The 21,977-nt window shown below is 42.5% G+C and overlaps 1 protein-coding gene across 1 annotated transcript in view; it reads left to right on the forward strand.

Annotated features, from left to right (window-relative positions):
• Positions 1 to 21,977, forward strand: part of PTPN11 (protein tyrosine phosphatase, non-receptor type 11) — an 89,281-nt gene that overhangs the window by 44,718 nt on the left and 22,586 nt on the right. The window contains exons 7-12 of the mRNA XM_008576242.1: positions 10,049 to 10,145; positions 13,265 to 13,344; positions 13,471 to 13,629; positions 16,940 to 17,071; positions 20,560 to 20,714; positions 21,751 to 21,818. Of these exons, the coding sequence (XP_008574464.1) occupies positions 10,049 to 10,145; positions 13,265 to 13,344; positions 13,471 to 13,629; positions 16,940 to 17,071; positions 20,560 to 20,714; positions 21,751 to 21,818 (691 nt within the window). The remainder of the gene's footprint in view (positions 1 to 10,048; positions 10,146 to 13,264; positions 13,345 to 13,470; positions 13,630 to 16,939; positions 17,072 to 20,559; positions 20,715 to 21,750; positions 21,819 to 21,977) is intronic.

Consider the following 21,977-nt stretch of genomic DNA (forward strand, 5'->3'; position numbering starts at 1 on the left):
AAAACAAAGTAGTGTAAGATAAAAAGGGTGTGTTGATGGAATATTACTGTTTTACGTAGGTCTCTCTGATAAGGTGGCATTTGAGCAGAGCCCTGCAGGAAATAAGGGAGCAAGTCACTCATATAACCTTAGGAAGAACATCCCAGGCAAAGGGAATAGCAAGTGCAAAGGCCCCAAAGTGGGGGTGTGCTTAAAACGTTGCACAATGTGCAAACAGGCCAGTATAGTAGGAGTGGTTGGACAAGAGGGAATGAAGGTGGAGCAGTGGTGGCAGGGTCACATCCTGAAGGGCATTGTGGGTCAGTGTAAGGCCTTTGGCTTTTACTCGAAGGAGGATGGAAAGTCTATGGAGAATTTTGAGTGCAGGAGTGATATGATCGCTCTGGCTGTTGAGCGGACAAGAGGCTTGAAGGGAGAAGGTGGGAGCGCGGAGAGCAGTATGGAGGCTGTTGGAATAATCCAAACAGAGGAGTGATATGATCGCTCTGGCTGTTGAGCGGACAAGAGGCTTGAAGGGAGAAGGTGGGAGTGCGGAGAGCAGTATGGAGGCTGTTGGAATAATCCAAACAGAAATGATGGTGGCTTGGACCAGGGCAGCAGCAGCGGAGGTAGTTGAGTTCTAGAGCTATTTTGAAGGTAGAATGGTCAGTATTTGTAGGTAGAGTTGACAGATTGTGTGGTATGAGAGCTGTCAAGGGTAAGATGAAAGTTTTTGGCTTGAGCAATTGGTAGGATGGAGTTGCCATTTACTTAGATGGGGAATATTGGAAGGAACGAGTTTGGGGGAGATGATCAGATTTTATTTTGGACATGTTGAAGTTTGGATTGACTATTAGACATCCAATTGGATATGATTCTGGTATTATAGTTGGGATTGTGCTAGACTGTTCCTCCTTCATGTCTTTACCTGGTTAACATCTTTTTACCTTTTAGTTCTCAGCCTCAGGGACATTTTCATAGGGAAACCTTTCTTGATCCCTGTTCCCATGCCTAGATTTGCTCTTCCTGTTACAGGTGTGCATAGCAGCAAGTCCTTTCTTTTATAGTACTTACCATCCTTAGAATTCATGAATAATTAGTGTGGTTGGTTTAATGTACGATGAATCCAGAGAAGCAGATAACATTAGTAGGTCTGTTGGAATAAAGAGAGGTTTTGCTCAGATGAAACTGTTAAGAAGAAATAAAGAGGCACATTTTGATCTTGCTATTTTATGTCTCCTGTGTGCATTTTATCTAGGAAGATAACCCAGAACACTCCGTGGGCCCCACAAGGACAGGAAGTCCTGTTCTGTTCACTGTAGCCCCAGAATCCAGCATACAGCCTGGCACACAGTAGGCACAAAATAAATATTTGTGATATATTGAATCTCAGCTGTTTTCAGTAGCAAGAAAGAGTTGTATTTGATTCATACCCTTTGTGTATATTCGTCAGAGAATAGGTTTCTAATGCTTAAAAAGTGTGGAGGAATGTTCTGGGCTTTGCTTTGAGATGTTCTTCTTTACTACTATTCAGTTTGCTTTCATTTGGAGCCCATTTGAGCCTTTGTGGATGTACATTTTAGTCTTTGAGATGCCTGCACATACATACCCCAGAAGATCTAATTCAGGTTCGCAGTGTTAAATTTCAGAAAGATTTTAGTTTTTGAATCTTACGTTTTTGATTAAAAGAAAAAAAATGAAGCACCAGAAACCCCTAAAACCCAAAACCAGGTAAACAAAAACCCATACAAAACCTTATTAACTGGGGTTATTTTTTCCCAGTGCTTTGAAACTTGTTTCCCTTAGTAATTTCATTTTTTTTAAAAAGCCCAGCCTCCTTCCATTACGCAGGCCTCTCCTCTCTGTAGTGGTCTGAAGCTGTTTTCACTTTGCATGAGCAATGCAGTCATTTCACTGACAGCTACATAGATGTTCTGGATTCTGCCAGCAGCTCTGCTAACCGAAGTGTCTCCAGGAGAGGCTAGTGTGTCTTCAAACCCACAGTCCAGTTTGATTTCTTTAAAGTGATTACATCCTGCTTAGGGGAGCTGTAAATTCTACTTCGAGATGGTTAGGTTTTATGGAAACAAGACTTTAACTGCACCCCAGAGCTGTGTCTAGAATAATAATTCTGGCTGGTGATCTCTAGCGGAAATCTTCCCCTTGGTGACTAAGCAACACCACAGTGAACAGCAACCCCCAACCCGGGCTCCAACCTCATGCTTAAAAAGGCTTCAGGTTGCAAGGCTTGTGCTGTAACGAGCATTTTCCATCTCGGCCTGAGCTCCCAGTTACTTAATAGAAGAGCTGTTACCTTCTTTTGGGCAGAACATTTCAGTGGTTAGAGGTTTTATTCCACAAGCTAAATGCCGCATTCTGGAGAAATTCCTTTGGAATATTTCTTTTTCTCTCTCATTTGTTCCTTGACTCTCCTCCCCGTGTTTTCTCTTTGGAGTCATTTTAATTTGCTGGAGCTGCTTGACATCTTTACAGATATTTAAGAACCAAAGGCACTTTTAGATCCTTTACCATCTCTCCTTAACCTTTGCCCTTTGCCTTTAGACAGCCTTCTGTTTCCTGCACCTCCATTGCCCTTCTGTCTTCTTCCTTGAGGGCCTGTGCTACAGCCTCCATTTCTTCTCAGCTCCTACCTTCCTTCACCTTGTGATGCGACTTCTCCCAATATCCTGAAATGACACTTGAGAAAGACACCGGTGGCTTTTTTATTGGTGATGACAGTCATCTTTTCTCTAGCCTCCTTCCTTGTGCTGCTGTTGAGACAGATGTCCAGCTCCTCATTCCCACAGTTTTCTTTTTTGTGCTCCTTTGACCTGTGGCACCATGACCCTGGCTCATTCCTTTTTCCCCTCCCTTGTGCCTGTCTTGCTGTTCATTGCGTTTCATCTCCTGACCAGCTCACTGGTGGTTCTCTGAGACACGGTATCTTCATCTTCAAACTCTCTCTTCCGTGGGGAGTACATCTGTTCTCATCCTGTTCAGATAACCCCTAAGTTGAAGTTTAGGTTGCTTCTGAGTTCTGGTTTTGTCTTTTAGATTGGGTATTGCATATTTTTTATGGATTGTCATATCTCTTTAAACTCAAGCATTCCAACAGGACCTGTTATTTTCTCCTTCAAGCCAAATGTCCCTTTCTAATTCCCTGTCCCTGCTGGTCATACATTTATTCTCTGGCCCTGTAGGCTGGGATCCACAGAGCATCCCTTAACTCATTTTTCTCCTCTTTCTCCCACCTTGCCGTTGATAACCAAGTCCTGTTGATTTTTCTTTCCTAGTGTCTTTCTGGTGTTAGAGGAAGGAAGGAAACTAGCATTTATTGTGTATGTTGTGCCACATATTGGGCTAGATCGCACCCCCAGATCTTGTGGGCTAGATTAATCCCCAGATGCCCTGAGAGATCAAGGCACCTGCTCAGGACCACCCAGGTGGGCATTCTAGCCTGATGAGAAGGGATTCTAGTCTGATGCCAGGGGTTCAGGCTCATATGACCTCAGAGGACATGAGCTGCTCTTTCCTTTGGCCACTCTGCCTCTGGCTCTCCATTCACCCTTTACATTCATCTGCCCTCAGCATTTTTCATGTCACTCAGAAACCTGTGTGGCTCCCTATTTCCTACTAGAGGCACATAGCATTTTCATCTTGAAGACAAACCGAGTCCCAGAGGAAGGGAGAAGATTGTCACCACCAGCGACATGCCTGGCAAATGCTTGGGCCAGGTTTGAACTCTATTTTCTTTAAAATAATTTTTAAGTTTATTTTATTTTTTGGTGGCTGGCTGGTACAGGGACCTGAACCCTTGACCTTGGTGTTTTAACACCATGCTCCAACCAGCTGAGCTAACCGACCAGCCCTGAACTTGGGGACTTCTGGCTCCAAGTCTACCATGCCATGCTTCCTTTCACCTGGCCATTGAGATTCTAATGCCCAGTTCTCAAGGCGCTCCACCCTTTTTCCTACTCTCCCCATCTCACCTCATTTCCTGCCACTTCCTGACACTCAGCTTCCAGACTTGCCACCCAGTCTCCTTCACCCTCCCACAGACTTGCTGCCTTTTAATCACCTGTGCATATACTCCCCAACCTGCTGGTATGTCTTCCTTCCTTTCCCAAACCCATCTGAACCCTTAACCTGTTTCCAGCCTTGGCTACTCCCAGAAACCTTTTCCAGTTAGTTTTCATGGGTCTCACTCCCTAAATTGCACACCACATAATTAATTACACACTTAATTACTGATTTGTCTTGTACTCTTTGCTGCTGTTTCATGTGTTAGATCTGTTCTCCTCCAGTGAACATGCCTTTTAAATATGTTTTTCTACTTATACTTCAGCATGTTGCAGGAAAGGATGTGAGCTGGCTTACAACCAGCACCTGGAAAGGAACCAAAACTTTAGTTGATTTTATCCCTCACAGTGTTTCATAAGTTCTTGTAGGTTAGCTAGGACCTTCTCTGGTGATGCAAATCTCCACCTGCTTCTTCCTTTCTGGGTAGTGCTGTGGACTCTCAGAACTCTCAGGAAGAGCTGTCCAAAATCCACCGCAAAGAAATGGTGATAGACCTTGCAGCATGGAGTCTGAAAGTGGGGGCTTTCACCCGACTGTGATGCTGGGTAACACTGCAGAGGTTGCAGTAAAGAGGATGGAACGAGAAAGTGCAGTGGTCCTCTTTGGAGAGGACAGGTGCCTAAGGAAAACCAATTCATTCACTTTGGGAGAAGGCCTGGTTTTGGAGCCTACCCAGTTGGTTATACCGTTGTCCTCTTCTTGTTTTGGTTGGCTGGTACAGGGATCAAACCCTGGACCTTGGTGTTATCAGCACCATGCTGTAACCAGGTAAGCCAACCAGCCAGCTCCAGTGTCTTATAATTATTCATTGCATCAAAACCAGAAAGGCCTTCTTTCTGACAGCCTATCTCAGCTCCTTTTAGTTAATAGGAGCTTTTACATTTTTATTTATTATTAATTTGTTTATAAAAACCCTCTTTTATTATTGAAATTTCCAAGGAGACCCCAAAGTAGAGAAAATAGTCTAATGAACTCCCTTTCCCCCAGCACCCAGCTTTAATACTTACCAACATTTTGTTAATCTTGTTTCCTCTTTCTCCCTCCCCTCCTCTGCACACTCTTGTAACTTTGTTTTTTATCTATCTATCTATCTATCTATCTATCTATCTATCTATCTATCTATCATCTATCTATCTATCATCTATCTATATCTATCTATTTATTGCCACTACCGCCATCCTGTACCTTTGTTTTTAAAAGTAGAGTAACTGGGGTTGGCTAGTTAGCTTGGATGATTAGAGTGTAGCCTTGTAACACCAAGGTCACAGGTTCAGATTCCCATACTAGCCAGTCATGAGAAAAGAAAAAAAAAAAAAGGTAAAGTAACCGTAAACTTGGTCTGGCCTTAATGGCCAGTGGCATTGTTTTTTTTCCCCCTAGTGATTTGGCCCTGTTCCTCAGAGCAGTGCAGGTGACATGGTTGTTGGAGCATCATCATGGTGCATGGGGACACCTGGTTCTGCCAGTTCATTTGCTGCCTGCTTCTCTCCTTAATCCTTTCCTCCACTTTGATTCATGAAATTCTGGTCAAGAGCCAGGTACAATGGTTTTCAGTCAGAGGACTTTGGAAGCCTGTGGGGTCTGTTTTGGTCATCACAGTAACGGGCTACTGCTACTGGAATTTAGGTTGGGAGGGGCCTGGCGGTGGGGAGCAGGGATGTTCAATGGTCATACATGTGAGGGGATGGTTCTGCAAGTGAAAACGTGTCTCCTCCCCAGTTGAAAGTACTGCTGGGTACTCCTGAATGTACAGTATGGATCAGGGTGTTAACTTTCTCGTGATACTTTTTAAGGTTTAATAGTTTGATGCAGTCTCTTTGGCTTTAGATCTGCTTGGGATCATGCAATCAGTCTCTTGTCCTTTTTGAGTGTTCATAGTTTGGTGCAAACTCTTTGTTGTATTATTTGGGAAAATGGGGTATGTTGCAGCCTGTGTTCCAGCTCTTCATTGTCCTTTTTGCTGCCTGTGCCAAGGCCCAAGGAGAGTGGGGATGAAGACACAGGGATGTTGAGCTTGACAGATCATTACCAGCTTTTTGTGCCCCAGAGACTGCTAGTGAGAGGAAGGTTGTAGAAGATAAACCCTGACAGGATTGTATCCTTCTCAAAGGTACGGTTTATGGATATTCTTCTGACTCTTGGAGCCATAAGCCTCATGCTGGGGAGGACGCACCCCTTAGCAGATGGTAGCTGATGGTCTTGGGTGCAGTTGGGGAGCCTCAGCGGGCAGAACATGGAAAGTTACAACTTCTGATTTCTCTTTATTTTTAGTTTCATTTTAGATGGATGGCAGCCTTCCACTGTGGGAGATGAAATGTGTTTAGGCAACTTGGGCCCCAGGCACAGATGAAGATGGGAAAAGGAAAGGAGGGGGGCAGAGACGCACTGTTAGCCATTATTAATCTGTGACAGCTGCCAGCCGCTGGCAGTTAGTACCCAGCTGTGCCTGGGAAGCAGGGGCCCTGGGCCTGTCCTCTATGGAAGTCTCCAGACCCAGAAGCCAGCCTTGACTGTGGACTGTTCAAACCCCAAGTTTGCCTGGAAGAGGCAACTGGGAACTTAATGTAGAATAAGGGAAGCCTCCGGCAGACCTGATGGTTGGTCTAGCCAAAATGCCATGGGTATTGATGAGGATTTTCCTGGCCTGGAACTGTGAATTTAATCTGGCTAAATGTTTCCTTTGTGTGTGAGAGGATTCTTGGTGTCTGTGAAATAGTTAAAATTGAATTAACAAATGAGAAAGGTTTTTTCTTTTTAATCCATACACAGTCCTTTTGATGAGGCCTAGGAGAAAGTCTCAGTATGGTACTAATATGTCTTTAACATCTGCCACTGGCACTTGCCAGTGTCCCTTTTTTGCAAAGCCTCAGGCATGCTTCAGTATTAGGTAGAATTAGATAATATTTCATTTTGTTATATTCTTTTTTCTGATTACCTTCTATATATAGCAAGTGATACTGGTTTTCATTTGTGAAGGTAATCTGAAGTTTCCTTTTGAAATATTTTATGAAGGAGAAAAAGAGGTCAATTTAAGAAAACAAGTGACACAGTAGGTGGTGTGCAGAGATGGCCAGGCATCTTGAAGGTGCTTTTCAAATGACTAAAGACTGGGAAATGCTGCTCTGGTATTTTGCCTGCAATAATTTTTCTTTATGTTGGAGTCTGGGTTAACAGTGTCAGAATGGGATTCTAAGTGTGGGACCTGCTGTGCTGAGACTAGTGCTGCTGCTGGTGTGTGGCTTGTCTGTCTCCTCCCTCCTTCTCACCAGCTTTCTTCCTCCCTCTCTCCCCCCACCTTCATTTGTTCATTTGGCAAACACATTCTAGTGCCTACTATGTGCTAGGTGCTTGCTGCCATAGCAAGGTGGTCCCTGCTTTCTAGTAGCCAGATTTGTAAGACACAGCTGGGATTCGGTGTGGAGGGAGGTACTGCAGATTGTGTGCCAAATACTACGTGGCAGAAAGGAGGATAAACTCCGCGTTGCTGAGTGGGTCAGAGAAAGCTTCCCAGAGAAGGGAAGACTTGAGGTGGGTCTTAAAGAATAAATAAAACTGAACTATTTATAAGTGCTTAAGGCAGGGAAAGGAAATTCTAGGCAGAGGGCCTAGCATGTACAAGAGTACAGAGTAATTTGCGGAGTCCAAGACTGTTATGTATATTTTAGTATGGCTGGGATATAGACAGTGCTTCTCAAACTTAAAGGTGATTTGAATCACTGGGGAATCTTTTAAAATGCACATTTTGATTGAGTAAATCTGGGGCAGGACCTGAGCCTGTGTTTCTAACCAGCTCCCAGGTGATGCTGATGCTGCAGGTCCACATATGGAGTGGCCAGAGTGTAGAGTTCATGTAACAATAATAATTTAATAGCAATAGCCAGCATCTGCTTACATGCGTAGTTGTATTCTAGGCACTGTTTAGCAATGTGCGTGTATCTCATTTAGCCCTCACACCTGCCCTGTTGAGCAGGTAATTAGGATCCTACCCATTTTACACTTGAGGAAACTGAGGCAAAGATAGGCTAAGTAACTTGGTGAAGCAGAAGGGGCTGAGGTTAGAGGCAGGCCCCAGTAGCTCAGAGATGAGAAGGCCTCATGTGTTGTTCTGAAAAGCTTGGACTTGATCTTGAAGGCAGAGGGAAAAGTTGAAGAGTGATTAAACAGGGAGGGACTGGAGGAAATTCACCTTTTATAGCGATTGCTCCAGTCGTGTGTTCTCCACAAGTGAAGTGTCGCATAAAGTTTGGTTCATAACGAAGGCCAGAGTGCTTTGCTGCCAAGCTCGTTTTAAATCAGGCAGCTAATTATTTCCACCTTCCCTGTTGTAGTTTTTTGTTGATGTTTCACCTCACTTGGTTGATTTTTAAGCGATTGATTCAGTTTTTTTTGAACCTCGCCTTAATGCCCTGTCTAAAGATTGGGATTAAAGCTTCTTAACACAGCAATGTTGCTTGGTAAAATGGGCTCATAATTCAACGAGATGCCAGCTTAGAGAAGGCAAAAGGCTTTAATTACTTAATCTGAGCTGATTAAAAAGTTTTGAGTGACTGTTTCATTGTCAGAGTTCTATATACATTGTATTTTATTTCTGTCCAGGTTTCAGCTAGCTAAACACTTTTGTTATGAGCTGTGTGTCAAGACTGTATATTGCATTTTGAAACCAAGAGTCAAATACCAATTTAAAATCCTGACTTTTGTACCTGTCTGTGAAATTCAGATAAATGAAATGGAAATAAAAGAGGGCTGCTGTGTTGTGAAATATTAACTCTGTCTCTCCTTGTAGAAATCATTAAGGGGTAGCCATTTTGGCATTTTATATATATACATTTTTTTTCTATTCTTTTTAGCCAGCCTTTCTTGATTTCCCATTAAAAACCAGGCTTGTTGGAAACTAATGGCCCTTTGAAGAGGCACTTTGTGTAATTTTGAAAATGAAACAGACTGTTGACAATACTTCGGCTGGGCTTGTCCACCTTCCTGTCTGATTCTGCAGCTGGTCCTTCTCTCTACTTCCTGAAGTCTCCCCTTCTGTTGGTGTCAACCTGGATTAGTCTCTTTTCTTTCCCTGTTCATGTTCCCCACCTCCTCTTCCTGCAGAGGTGTCCTTCTTGATGACTTGCTTTAGGTGCCTGAGCAATCCCATCCTCACTTTCTGGCTCTGTCCTCCTTGGATTCGTTTAACCTTGCCAGGTTTTCCTGGGGACAGCATAGAGGAGCGGGTGTTTGTGTAGGCGCAGGGTTGGCTGCCTGTGGCACTAACTTGGGTTTTTGGCATAGGAGGACTCCAAAGCTTTGCTAGCAAAGCTTGCATGCCCACCATCCAGTGGCACCAAAACCACTCCTGTTGTCCTCCAAAGTCTAAATTCAAGAACTGACATATGGCTGGTTCTGAATTAATCAATAATAAAAGTAGGCAGATCAGAAGTGCAAGAACATGGATCAAATCTATAATTTATTTGTATACTCTACACCAGTATTCACTGGCTTTCATTCTTTTTTTATTGGAGGCTGGCTGGTAAGGGGATCGAATCCTTGACCTTGGTGTTACCAGCACCATGCTGTAACCAGCTAAGCTTACTGACCAGCCCAGGCTTTCATTCTTAATCATTGTCATTTTAAAAGGGTTTTCTTCTTAAAAATATTCTACTTAATCATTGTAGAAATTTAGGAGAGAAAAGAGTTTAAAAAAAAAAAAGAGAAGGACTCCAATAATATCACGTCTAGAACATCTTTTTAAATGGCTGCAGAGCAGTCTTTCGTATGAATGAATGATAGCTTTATTTAGGCAGCCCTTTCCTGATGGACATGTTGTTCCCAGTGTTTTTGCCACTGTTGACGTGGTAAGATGAGCATTCTTATAGCTATTGTACACAACTCTGAACATTTCCTCGGATGAATTCCTTAAAGCAGAAATGTGAGCCTGGCATCGTTTTTTTTCTTTTTCTTTTTTTTCTTTTGATGCTTAATATTTACTTTTCTTTCTTTCTAGACACTACAACAACAGGAGTGCAAACTTCTCTACAGCCGAAAAGAAGGTCAGAGGCAAGAAAATAAAAACAAAAATAGATATAAAAACATCCTGCCCTGTAAGTATCAATATTCTGCTCAGAAACAGCCACTGTATCCCTGTAACTTTTCCTGGGGGCCATGCTCTCTTGTTAGCAGATCCTAGGCCTTAGCCTCTTTAATTGTGAGCAGCTTCCAGAATAATCAGCCGTAGTGAGGATTGATGTTCTCATTCACTGAGTTCCTATGACGCTGATTGCTGAGTAAAACTGCCACTAGAAGGCTTTGTCTGTGGTTGTTTCCTTTTGTTAATTAGTTTTCTATCTGCCTAAGAGTAAGATGGTGGAGGCAGAGAGAGAGACAGAAAGACAGACTCTCCTCTTCTTTTAAAGCCTTCAGAACCACGCCCCTGACCACCATTTTTAATCCATTCACTACTGCGTGGTCCTACAATCCAATCACCTCTTCAAGGCTCCACCTTTCAATTACCATAATAGGATTTTCCACCCTCTTAACAGTCACAGTGGGGGCTAAATTTCTAATACATAAAACTTGGGGGACACAATTCAAGCTTAAGTGAGTTTTGGGGGGACATAATTCAATCCACTACAGACCCTCACCCTGGGTCTTAAAACATGAGGGGAGGTGAGGGGAGGCCTGCCAGCTGGTCTAAGAAGCCAGACTAGCTGTTGATGAATGTGGGGACTCTGGGCTTAAGTCTACTTCCTACCCTAAGTTCTCTGTGTGTGTCCTGGGGGACCAGCAGTACTATGACGAAGCCAAGGCTATGGATATCCCCCACATGGAAATTGAGGCGCTGAAGAAACTCAGCAAGAATAAGAAGCTGGTCAGGGTGGTTGGTTAGAGAACAACCTTATAACCCCAAAGTCACAGGTTTGGACCCCTGTACTGGCCAGCTGCCAAAAAATAAAAAAAATAAAAATAAGAAACTGGCCAAGAAGTATGATGCCTTTTTGGCTTCAGAATCTCTGATCAAGCAGATCCCATGAATCTTGGGCCTAGGACTAAATAAGGATGGCAAGTTCTCTTTCCTGCTAATACACAATGAAAACATGGTGGCCAAAGTAGATGAGGTGAAATCCACAATGAAGTTCCAGATGAAGAAGTTGTTATGTTTGGCCATTGCCATTTTCCATGTGAAGATGACAGATGATGAAGTTGTGTACAACATCCACCTGGCTGTCAATTTCCTGATGTCATTGCTTAAGAACTATTGGTAGAATGCCTGGGCTTTATACATTAAGAGTACCAAAGGCAAGCCCCAGAGCCTGTATTAAGGCATGTCCTCATAAATCCTAGTGCCACCATAAAAACAAAAACCTTGTTTGTGTATATGTGTATATAGTTGACTCTTGAACAACATGGGTTTGAGCTGCACAGGTCCACTTATACGTGGGTTTTTTTCAGTAAATACTGTACAGTACTGTAAATGTATTTTCTCTTCCTTATGATTTTCTTAACATCTTTTTCTCTAGCTTACCTTATTGTAAGAATACAGCATATAATACATATACAAAATATGTCTTAGTCAACTGTTTATTGATAAGGCTTTCAGTCAGCAGTAGACTATTAGCATTTAAATTTTTGGAAAATCAAAAGTTATATGTGGGGGGGCTGAGCCCGTGGCGCACTTGGGAGAGTGCGGCGCTGGGAAGCGCTGCAGCGCTCCCGCCGCGGGTTCGGATCCCATATAGGGATGACCGGTGCGCTCACAGCGCTCACTGGCTGAGCGCGGTGCGGCCGGTCTCAAAAGGACAAAAAAAAAAAAAAAAAGTTATATGTGGATTTTCAACTGCATGGGTGGTTGGCACACCTAACACCTCCCCCCACCCCACATTGTTCAAGGATCAACTGTATAGTTTAGTGTTTAAAGACTCTTTGCTGTTGAGGAGCATGATCATATTTGGCAAGCATTGCTGTCATGTCTCATCAAGTTGAACCATTTTGTCAGATATTGTAAACCCATCCCGTGTGTGTGTGTGTGTGTGTGTGTGTGTGTGTGCGTGGCAAGCATTGCTGTCATGTCTCATCAAGTTGAACCATTTTGTCAGATATTGTAAACCCATTCCATGTGTGTGTGTGTGTGTGTGTGTGTGTGCACGTAGCACAGTCTTTCTCTTTCTGTGTGCATATGTACGTATACATGGTGTATATGTATATCACACCCATATGGATATTTCTAATGTGTGTAGGAGAGGGTGAGAAAAGGCAATGAGGAATTTGCAGAGCAGTAGTTTGGGCTGAAGCATGATCCGAATGACCTTGGGAAGCCTTATCCTTTTCATGTCTGTTCCCCCTTCTGCTCACGGGTCTAACGTGCTTATTAGAACCATAGGATGTAGGGAAGATGAAGGGGATGGTAGTATACAATATCTAAAAAGGATATCACCTTTTCCTCCCTTAAAGGTCCCAGTCAGATGTTTCCTCTAATTAACATCTTATTTCTTTAAAGATAGGGAGTCTGAGGCAAAAGAACATTATTCTGTTGAGACATACAACTATATTACTAATTCCCATTGTGAAATATGTTGCTTAGATAGAACACTGAGATTTATATGCCAATAATGTACTTTTGTTCAGGATTTGGTCAGAATCTTGTCTTCTAGATATTGTACTTCATTCTGCTTCATTTAAAATAGAACTTTTTATTATGGAAATTTTCAAATCTATTCAGGAGCAGACAGAACCTGCACATACCCATCACCCAGCTTCAACAGTTATCAGCTCAGGCCCAGTCTTGTTTCATCTGTACTCTGATCCACTTTTTCTCCCCAAATTATTTTGAATCAAATCTCAGACATCATTTCATGTATCTGTACTTTAATCTTCTTTTTAGAAAACAAAACAAAACACAACTTTTTGATTTGAAATAATTTTGAACTTATAAGTAGTTACAAAAATAGTATAGAGGGTTCCCATGTACCCTTCTCCAAGCTTCCCCCATGTTAGCATCCTCTCTACTCATAGTACATTATCAAAACCAGGGAATTGTGAAGAAAGTGTTATGAGGCATCAAATTGTGTTCAGATTACTGTTGTGCTTATTTAGGGTTTAATTTTTTATGTGGTTTTATCATAAATGAACAAAACTTGAACTAGATTGAGGATTAACTGATTTGAATGGATTTGTCCTAAAGTGGTCTGAGTACTTATGGGACTATTATCTCTTTTTTTTCCAGTTGATCATACCAGGGTTGTCCTACACGACGGTGATCCCAATGAGCCTGTTTCAGATTACATCAATGCAAATATTATCATGGTAAACTTTGCTTTTGACAGTGTTTTCTGACCATACATCGCTAGACTATTTTTGTATTTTAAATCCTTCCTTGTGTCCTGAAAGCAACTTTCAAACATTTGAAGGACTTTCTTCCTAAATTTCTAGCCTGAATTTGAAACCAAGTGCAACAATTCAAAGCCCAAAAAGAGTTATATTGCCACACAAGGCTGCCTGCAAAACACAGTGAATGACTTTTGGCGGATGGTGTTCCAAGAGAACTCCCGAGTGATTGTCATGACGACAAAAGAAGTGGAGAGAGGAAAGGTATACTACATAATCTTCTTTTCCGATAACCTATTTTTAAAGTATCAGACATGTCAGGTTGGCCAAGTTAGGAACTGAATTATCGTATTAAGCTTCCTCTAACTGACCCTCTGGAAAAAAAGGCGTAGGAGAGGTTAGATTACCATGTGCCTTGGTGTAGTTTTCTTTATGTTTCTTCTGCTTGGGATTCATTGAGTGTCTGTGATCTGTGGATTTGTGGTTTTGTTCAAATTTGGATAATGTTCAGCTTTTATTTCTTCAAATATGTACCCTGCCCCACCCTGTCCCAGGACACCAATTACATGTGCATTAGGCTGCTAGATATTGTCCCACAGCCCACTGATGCTCTTTGTTTATTTCATTCAGTTCACTTTTTTCCCTCTGTGGTTCATTTTGGATAGTTTTTATTTTTTTGGGCCATGTCTTTAAGTGAATCTTTTCTTCTGCACCCATTTTAGTCCTCCCCCAATGTGAAAACTCTGTTCTCAGTTTGATGTGTATTATTCTTATACTGTTTTCTTGGCATTTACATAAGTATATGTACCTATAGAAGTATATAGTACTACTTTCTGACTGAAAAAGTGCTTTCATACAGTAATTTTACTCTGCATCTTGATTGTTTTTTTCCCACTAAATATATGTTCTAACTTCTTCTGTTAGTCCATATTGGCCTATCTCATTCTTTTTAGCAATTGCATGATATTCTATGCTGTGGATGTACCATGTAACCATTATGTCATAAACGGGCATTTATGTATCCCAGTTTTTGCTGTTACAAACAGTGTTGGAGTGAGCAATCTTGTGCTTGCCTTATGTGCATGTGGTAAGTGTTTCTTTAGGTTGGATATCAAGGCGAAGAATTGCTAGGTCATAGGGTGAGCATGTTGCCCATTTTAATAAACTCTGCCTGACTGCCTTCTAGAATGGTTGTCCTAATTTACACTCCCACCAGTGGCATATACCTAGTACCCATCTCCCTACATCCTTCAGAACACTTGAGGTTTTTTAAAATTGTAATACCCCACACCTACAGAAAAGCAGGCAAATCTCGTTGAGTAACAGTGCTGTTTGTTACCTGGAAGTGGGTTTTTTAATATGGAAAAGTTCTGTGTTTGTGTTATAGTCAAAGCTCATTTTTAGATATCCTTTAATTGATTTGTATGAGAATGGTGTGGAATGTAGCAGTCATCCCTATAAATTTAACCTAAAGCAGATGGGGGACTTTGGACATTAGCCCTCTTAATGTAAATTTTCATATTGGTTGTGAAGGGCACTGTGATTTTATAAGATGTTCATTGTTTTACTCCTAGTTGATCCATTTCTGAATACCTTGGAGGCCATTTATTGTCATTGTGAAACAAGGCCTCCTCCAGTAACTGCCTGCAGTAACATTAGGTGTTCTTGAATTAAAGCACCAGTTGAAATGTCTCCACAGTTTCTGCTTCAGGCGAGTGTTACCTGCCCCTAATGTGGAAAGGAAAAATGAAGCCCTCTGTCCTCCTTATTGCCTTATTGTGGTTGTAGACGGCCGCCAGTTCTCAGAGGACTTGGGGGCCGGGAAGAGGGGGGTCTTGTGTTGCTTCAGAGAAATGTGTCAGTCCCTTTCAGAAGAGCTGCCAGAAGCTCCTAGAGTGGACAGACATTGGACCGGATTGCTCTGCCCCACTCCTCACCAGCTTGTCTCAGTCTCTGCTTGTTTTCCATCCTTCCTTTTCACTTTGTGGGCGCAGAGAGGATGACATGATAGCCTTTTATTCTCTCCACAGGCCTTTCTGACATCTTGGCATCCCCGCAGTGCACAGAAAACAAACCAGACTCGTTTGATTTCTGGGCTTTAATTTAAAAGAAAACATATTAGCTCTCACATTTCAGACTTTATTTGCCGAGGTTTGCATGAGAGTTTGGAACATTTGGGGCCAGGCTGCAGCAGTTTGCAGAAGTTTAAAGTCAGCTAAAATTTTCTTTTCAGGGTCATGATTTAATTTTGAGTTCTCTATAGTGACTGAAGCAGTCCTCAAAATTTACTGGCCAGTAACGGCAATTGAGTACAATTAATATCTGAAGTGTTTATTTGGGGAAAATAAAAATTGTATTAAATCTGTCAAAAAGGTTTTTGGATCTACAAAATACTGGACGGAAAGCTGAATTCTAATAATAAATGAAAGACCACATCCTTCTATTGAACTTTCCTCCTATCATGTTTTTCTTTCCTTCAACTAATGACTGACTGTGGTGATGTCTGCAGCTATTCTCTTATTTTTAGTTTTATAACTGTAAAAATTTCTCTGTCTGCCTAGTATGCAAGGTTAATTTCTCTTGCTGATATTTGTGTCTTAGTGGTTTTAGAAAGTGAGCGGTGTGCATGACCGCTCCCAGAAAAAACCAAAACATGATGTCTGCAGCTATTCTCTTATTTTTAGTTTTATAACTGTAAAAATTTCTCTGTCTGCCTAATATGCAAGGTTAATTTCTCTTGCTGATATTTGTGTCTTAGTGGTTTTAGAAAGTGAGCGGTGTGCATGACCGCTCCCAGAAAAAACCAAAACATGAAAGCATTTTCTGCCCAGGACGCATTACTAAATAGATACAGACTCATCTCTCATTGAGCGAAATAGCTTCCTTTTTGACAGCAAAAATGATTTTCTTGGTGCCGTATTTTTCAATCCGTCTGATCTTAAAGTCAGCAGCTATCATAGACTTGGCATTCTCAGGCACCCAGTTAAGGGAAAGAAACATGTATAGTAGGTATCAGATGGATCTGGATATAGAAAAAGCAGCTGGTTCAAAGCCCCATTAGGCTGCCTTTCTGTGATAGAGTTGTTCACACTTGGGTTCGATAAGGCAGAGAGTCCTCCCACACTGGTGCGGAAATGAACCAGACAGTCTGGCTTGTTGGGCAGCCCGTCCACCTCCAGAGTCCTTGCCTGCCTTCTCTACAGAGTGACTAGCAGCTCTCTAGAATTCAAAACTCAGTGGTTGCTAGGCAGTACTCTTGAATTGGTTGGTCCCTGTCTCTTCGCGTCTTTGGTTCTTTAGAGATAAACAAACATCGAGTCTCCTTTGACATGTGGCTTGGGTCAGACAACTCTGCAAGAACTGCTTTTCTTGTCCCATTTCTGCCTGGTTTTTGTGTACTTGCTTTCCTGATTTCAACTCTTCTTTCCTTTCTTTGAAAACCTTACAGTTGCTAGACAGGCCATTTTCCATATTAGTGGTCGTTGAGCAAGACTTGAACATTTGTTTGCTGTTTGTTTAGGCTTTTATTTCAGAATTCACAGAGATTAACTGTCTTTTCTCTGATCCCTTCCAGAGCAAATGTGTCAAATACTGGCCTGATGAGTATGCTCTAAAAGAATACGGGGTCATGCGTGTTAGGAACGTCAAAGAAAGTGCTGCTCATGACTATACGTTAAGAGAACTTAAACTTTCAAAGGTTGGACAAGTAAGTATATTGTCGTATTTTAGAGACTTTGGTAACTGTTTATGGTATACAGCAATCTAGAGTCTTGCAGTTACTCATGTTTACATGTGTTCATGCATTTGTTCCCACATTGATTTGTTAGCCACTTTTTGGGTGCCTTTCATGTGCCAGGTACAGTTCAGGTCCTACTGGTATATTGTGAATAAGTTAGGTACATTCCCTGCCCCTACAAAGCCTAGAGAGACTGAAGATTTAAAAGTAAATAACCAACTAAGCTTTCTGATTGTGCTTGTTCAGTAAAGGCGGCAGGGTGGTATATTTGAGAGTAACTGGATACTTGAGATGGAGTAAACAGGGAGGGCCTCTCTGAGAGGATCACACTGGAGCTGAGATCTGATGGCGGAGGAGCCAGGCATCCAGAGAACCAGGAGAGGAGTGTTCACCCAGAGCGAACAGCAGGTGCAAAGGCCCTGAGTTGTATTTGTGATCAAATTCCATGCATCAGATCTTCTTAATTGCATGTAGTTCAGGATTGATCTTGGAGTGATTAACTTTACAAAATCCAACAGGATTAGATTTGGATTCAATTTAATTCCATGTTTAGAGAGGTTTACTTATTCAGGGTCTTTTGGGGACACAAAAATGAAGGAAATCGCCTTTGTTTCAAAATCATGTATTACAATTATGTAGCAGCAAGAAGCCATATATTCAAATCATTATGCTCCAAAGCAGACACGGGCTTCCTTCTGCTTCCTCTGTGCTATAGAGAGTGGAAGAGATAGGACTGTCACATTCAGTGGGTCCAGGGATTAGGACCAATTATGAGTCCTGCACATCACTGGGTAAGAGGCGGTAGGTTCAAACTAGGGTGGTGGCAGGAGCACTGGAAAGAGAGGATTGACAGGATCATTGTGGAGGTGGCATGAAGGTTCTGATGACACATGAAACCAAAGGGCGAGGGCAGCGTTGAGCATGACCACCAGTTTTGTCACCTGAGGAGTGGAGCGGATGGCAGTGGTTTGAGGACGGAGGGAGGATCAAGAACCTCCTTGTGGACACGTAAAGTTTGAGATGCCTTTGAGACATTGGAGTGGAGATGTCTGGGAGGAAGGGGTGGAGATTGGCCAAGGAAGGTAGATGGGACCCAGAGCATTGTGAGTGGCTCAGTTTTGATTGATGGAGGGGCATTTCTTCTGTGCCAACAGGAGGGCAAGAGGAGTATGTGGCCACGGGCGCCGGTGGGTGAGCTGCTAGGGATTTCTCTGTCTTCTCTTTGAGACATGAGGCAAGGCCATCAATTGACAGTCAAAGGGAATAAGAAGAGATGGAATATTTGAAGAAAGAGGGAGAAGTATGAAACAGTGATTGTGCAGTGAGGGCAAGAAATCTAGAGATTTCTGGACAGTGCTGAGTGCCCGGTTGAGGTGGTGACCATGAATATCTAGTGACACCAATCATCTGATTTTTCTCCAGGGACACTCTGCTCCTTGGGTGTAAAACAGAGAAAGTGGGTGGTTTGTCCAGGCTTGGGGCTTTGCCTGTTGAGTGCACAGGATGGAGAGAAGGTCGAGCAATGAAGGCACATGGTGGACAGCAGTTGTCACCGTGGTACTGGAATCCTAGCTGGGGACGAAGGGAGCAAGGTAGATGGGAAATGGAGGAAGTGCTCAGGGGTCTGGGAGCTCATCAGGTGGTCAGAGACTGAAGTGAGCCGGAAGCCTGTGTGGTCATGGTCTAGGTGGGATGTTTGGATTTCTGATGTCAGAGAGAGTGCAGTTCTGCTGACGATGGGGTGTGGGGGGTGTAGGTTCAATCTAGCACAGAGACTAAGAGGAGCTGTAAAAATGTATCTGTCAAGTAGAAATGAGAGAGAGATTTAGGGGACACTGGACAGATTCCACATAGGCTTTTCCTCAGTTTTAATGATAAACTACCCGTCTTTTTATTATCAGGTGTTTCTGAGTAGCAAGTAGATTTTTCTTCAATTTTAGTGGTAAACTATCCATCTTCTTACCATATACTTTTAAATAGCAGGTAGGGGAAACATTGGTGTATTGGTTTGTGTTTTGTACCCTGACATGGGTGCTGCATGGGACTGATTATTCTTTCTGAATTGCTGGTAGCATATTATCTGCTTTCTGAATAGCATGTTATATTTTTTCTAAAGTGCTGTCACAAGGTCTCATTTAAGCCTCCTAACTGCCTGGGAAGGAGGAGTTGGGGCAGAAACCTCCTTGACCAAGGAAGAGAGGCAGCAAGGCTGGGGCCAGTCTCTTGGTACCTGACTGTCCTTTCTGTTACCCGTGTAGACTCCTGATTTTTACGTCACCCAGTAACACAAGGCAATTTTTTTTCGTGACATTAGCAAATTAAATACACGTAATTCAAGGAAAGATCTTAATTGTGACTCAGATTCCTTGGATGTAATAAAGTTCACTAGTGGTGGACACTGGTCTCTCTCTCTTTTTAAAATATCTGTTTAAATCCCTTTTAAAAATGTCACTTAAGAAGAGAGGATTTTGAATGTTCTCAGCACAAAGAAATGACAAGTGTTGGAAGTGATGGATGTGCTAATCACCCTGATTTGATCATTGCACAATGTGAATATGTATTGAAACATCACACTGTACCCGGTAAATATGTACAATTATTATGTGTCAATTAAAAGCAAAATAAACTTTAAAAAAGTCACTTACCTTGGATTGCCTCCAAATATATAGGAGGAAGATACTAGCAATGCATAGCAACCTACAATTACCTAATCTCAATAGACCCAGAAACATGGTTTTCTGTAGTCTTGGTGCCATTGTTGATCTTTGTTAATTATCGTTATCCTCAAAATAGCTACAATGTGCTGAGTCTCTTACTGTTTGCTGGACAGTGGCTGTGTGTTTCAGTGAGCTCATTTAAGCCTTAAAATGATAGTGTGAGAGAGAGATTATTCTCCCCATTTTGCAAATGAAGAAATTGAGGCTTACAGATGGCCCAGGACCACGGTGACTGTGAATGCCTGGGGATTTGAGCCTAAATCTAGTTGTCTGATTGCAAAGCCCATTTTCTTACCTACTTGGCACTGAACAAAAGTTTAAAACATAATGATACTATAATAAAAGTGTAGGTATGTATGTGATGGGGAGGGTTGGGTATAAAAAGATGACAGATGTCTTGAGGTAATACCTGTTTCTTCATCTGCTGGGGGAAGAGACCTGAGTCCCGGAGGCCTCAGTTGCCTCTGGAGTTGGGCGCCACATGGATGAGGAGGAGTGGGAGACATTGCCTGCCATTGATGGTTCAGAGAGAGGATTCAGGTTGTAAGGATTTCCCAGCCAGATCCAAAAGGAGAAGAGCTCTGGAAACGCACAAGGAGGACCTTGAAATAGTGTGTGTGGACATTCTGTGCCTGCCAGCTCCATTGTCTCATGTGGAATCTAGGAAAGCTCAGAACTGGGTGACTCCTCAACCCCTTGATTTATTTAATTCTTTTCTGGTTTTTCTTGGCTCTACTCCAGGGGAATACGGAGAGAACGGTCTGGCAATACCACTTTCGGACCTGGCCAGACCACGGAGTGCCCAGTGACCCTGGGGGTGTGCTGGACTTCCTGGAGGAGGTCCACCATAAGCAGGAGAGCATCATGGACGCAGGGCCGGTTGTGGTCCACTGCAGGTGTCAGCCCCTCCCGGTCTCCTAATACCCAGGGCTCACTTTTGCCTATTCACACCCAGCACTTTAACTGTAGGAAGCATTTAATCTCTATTTGAGGCATGGATAAACTGTTTTAAGGGACATTTTGACCCCAAAGTATATTTCTCATAGACTCTAGGGACTGCCAGGTATTGGGGATGTGGGGGAGTGGGGTGGACAAAGTCCTTACTGTCAAGGATCCCTTAGCCTAGTAATTTTTGTTTGGTTTTCTTTCTTTTTTGAGGGGGGCTGGATTGTAAGTGGACGTGAACTCTTGACCTTGGGTGTTATTAGTACCACACTCTAACCAAGTGAGCTAACCAGCCAGCCCTGTTTTTCTTTTTTAATGTAGTAATTTAGGATTCATCTCTTTGAGATTTCATTCTCCTCTACTATGGAAATAAGATATTTTTTTTCCCCTGACACCTCACCTATTTGCTCCAAAAGATTCAGGCTGTTTCCTACCCAGGCCTTTGATGGAAGCCGTGCTGTAGCCTCTGCACCAGATCTTGCAGGGTGCTGGTGCCCAAGTTTGGGCCTCATGATTATACTGGGGAAAGTTTGGTTTCCTAAATCTCACTCATGTGTTAGGCAAGTAGATATACATGAAATTTTGTTTAATATTTTAAAAAGCTGCCATTTATTGAGCACTTGCTCTGTGCCAGCCTCTGAGTAATAATATATGAGTGTTTTTCATAAATTATTCACATTTGATCTTCACAACAACCCTGTAAGGTATGTGCTGTTATCCCCATTTCACAGGTTAGGAAACTGAGGGTCAGAGAGGTTAAGGGACTTGCCTTAGACACATTGTACAGGAGAAGCTGGACTCCAAATGCAGGTTGGGTTGACTCCAAAGCCCTATGCTCTCTGCTAATATATTTTCAGATACAAATAGACACTCTTATACATGCTGCCAAGAGCAGACATTGTTTCTGCTAGTATTAATAACTTGGTTTTGAGTCTGTGACCCCCATGAATGACTCTGTTGTCTTCATTTTTGTCCTCCTGCCCACAGTGCTGGAATTGGCCGGACAGGGACATTCATTGTGATTGATATTCTTATTGACATCATCAGAGAGAAAGGTAGGTCATCTGGAGGGCAAGAAGCTACAGTTTCTGTTTTTAGTTTATGGAAGGAAAGTGCTAGTGAAAATAGCCCAGGGAAGAGAAATTTGAATGTAAAAAAGTTTCACAAAAATCTGGGCTAAAGGGCCGGCCCGGTGGCGCACTGGATGAGTGCGC

The sequence above is a fragment of the Galeopterus variegatus genome, unplaced genomic scaffold (assembly GCF_000696425.1).
Source record: "Galeopterus variegatus unplaced genomic scaffold, G_variegatus-3.0.2 Scaffold60, whole genome shotgun sequence".
Taxonomy (NCBI): domain Eukaryota; kingdom Metazoa; phylum Chordata; class Mammalia; order Dermoptera; family Cynocephalidae; genus Galeopterus; species Galeopterus variegatus.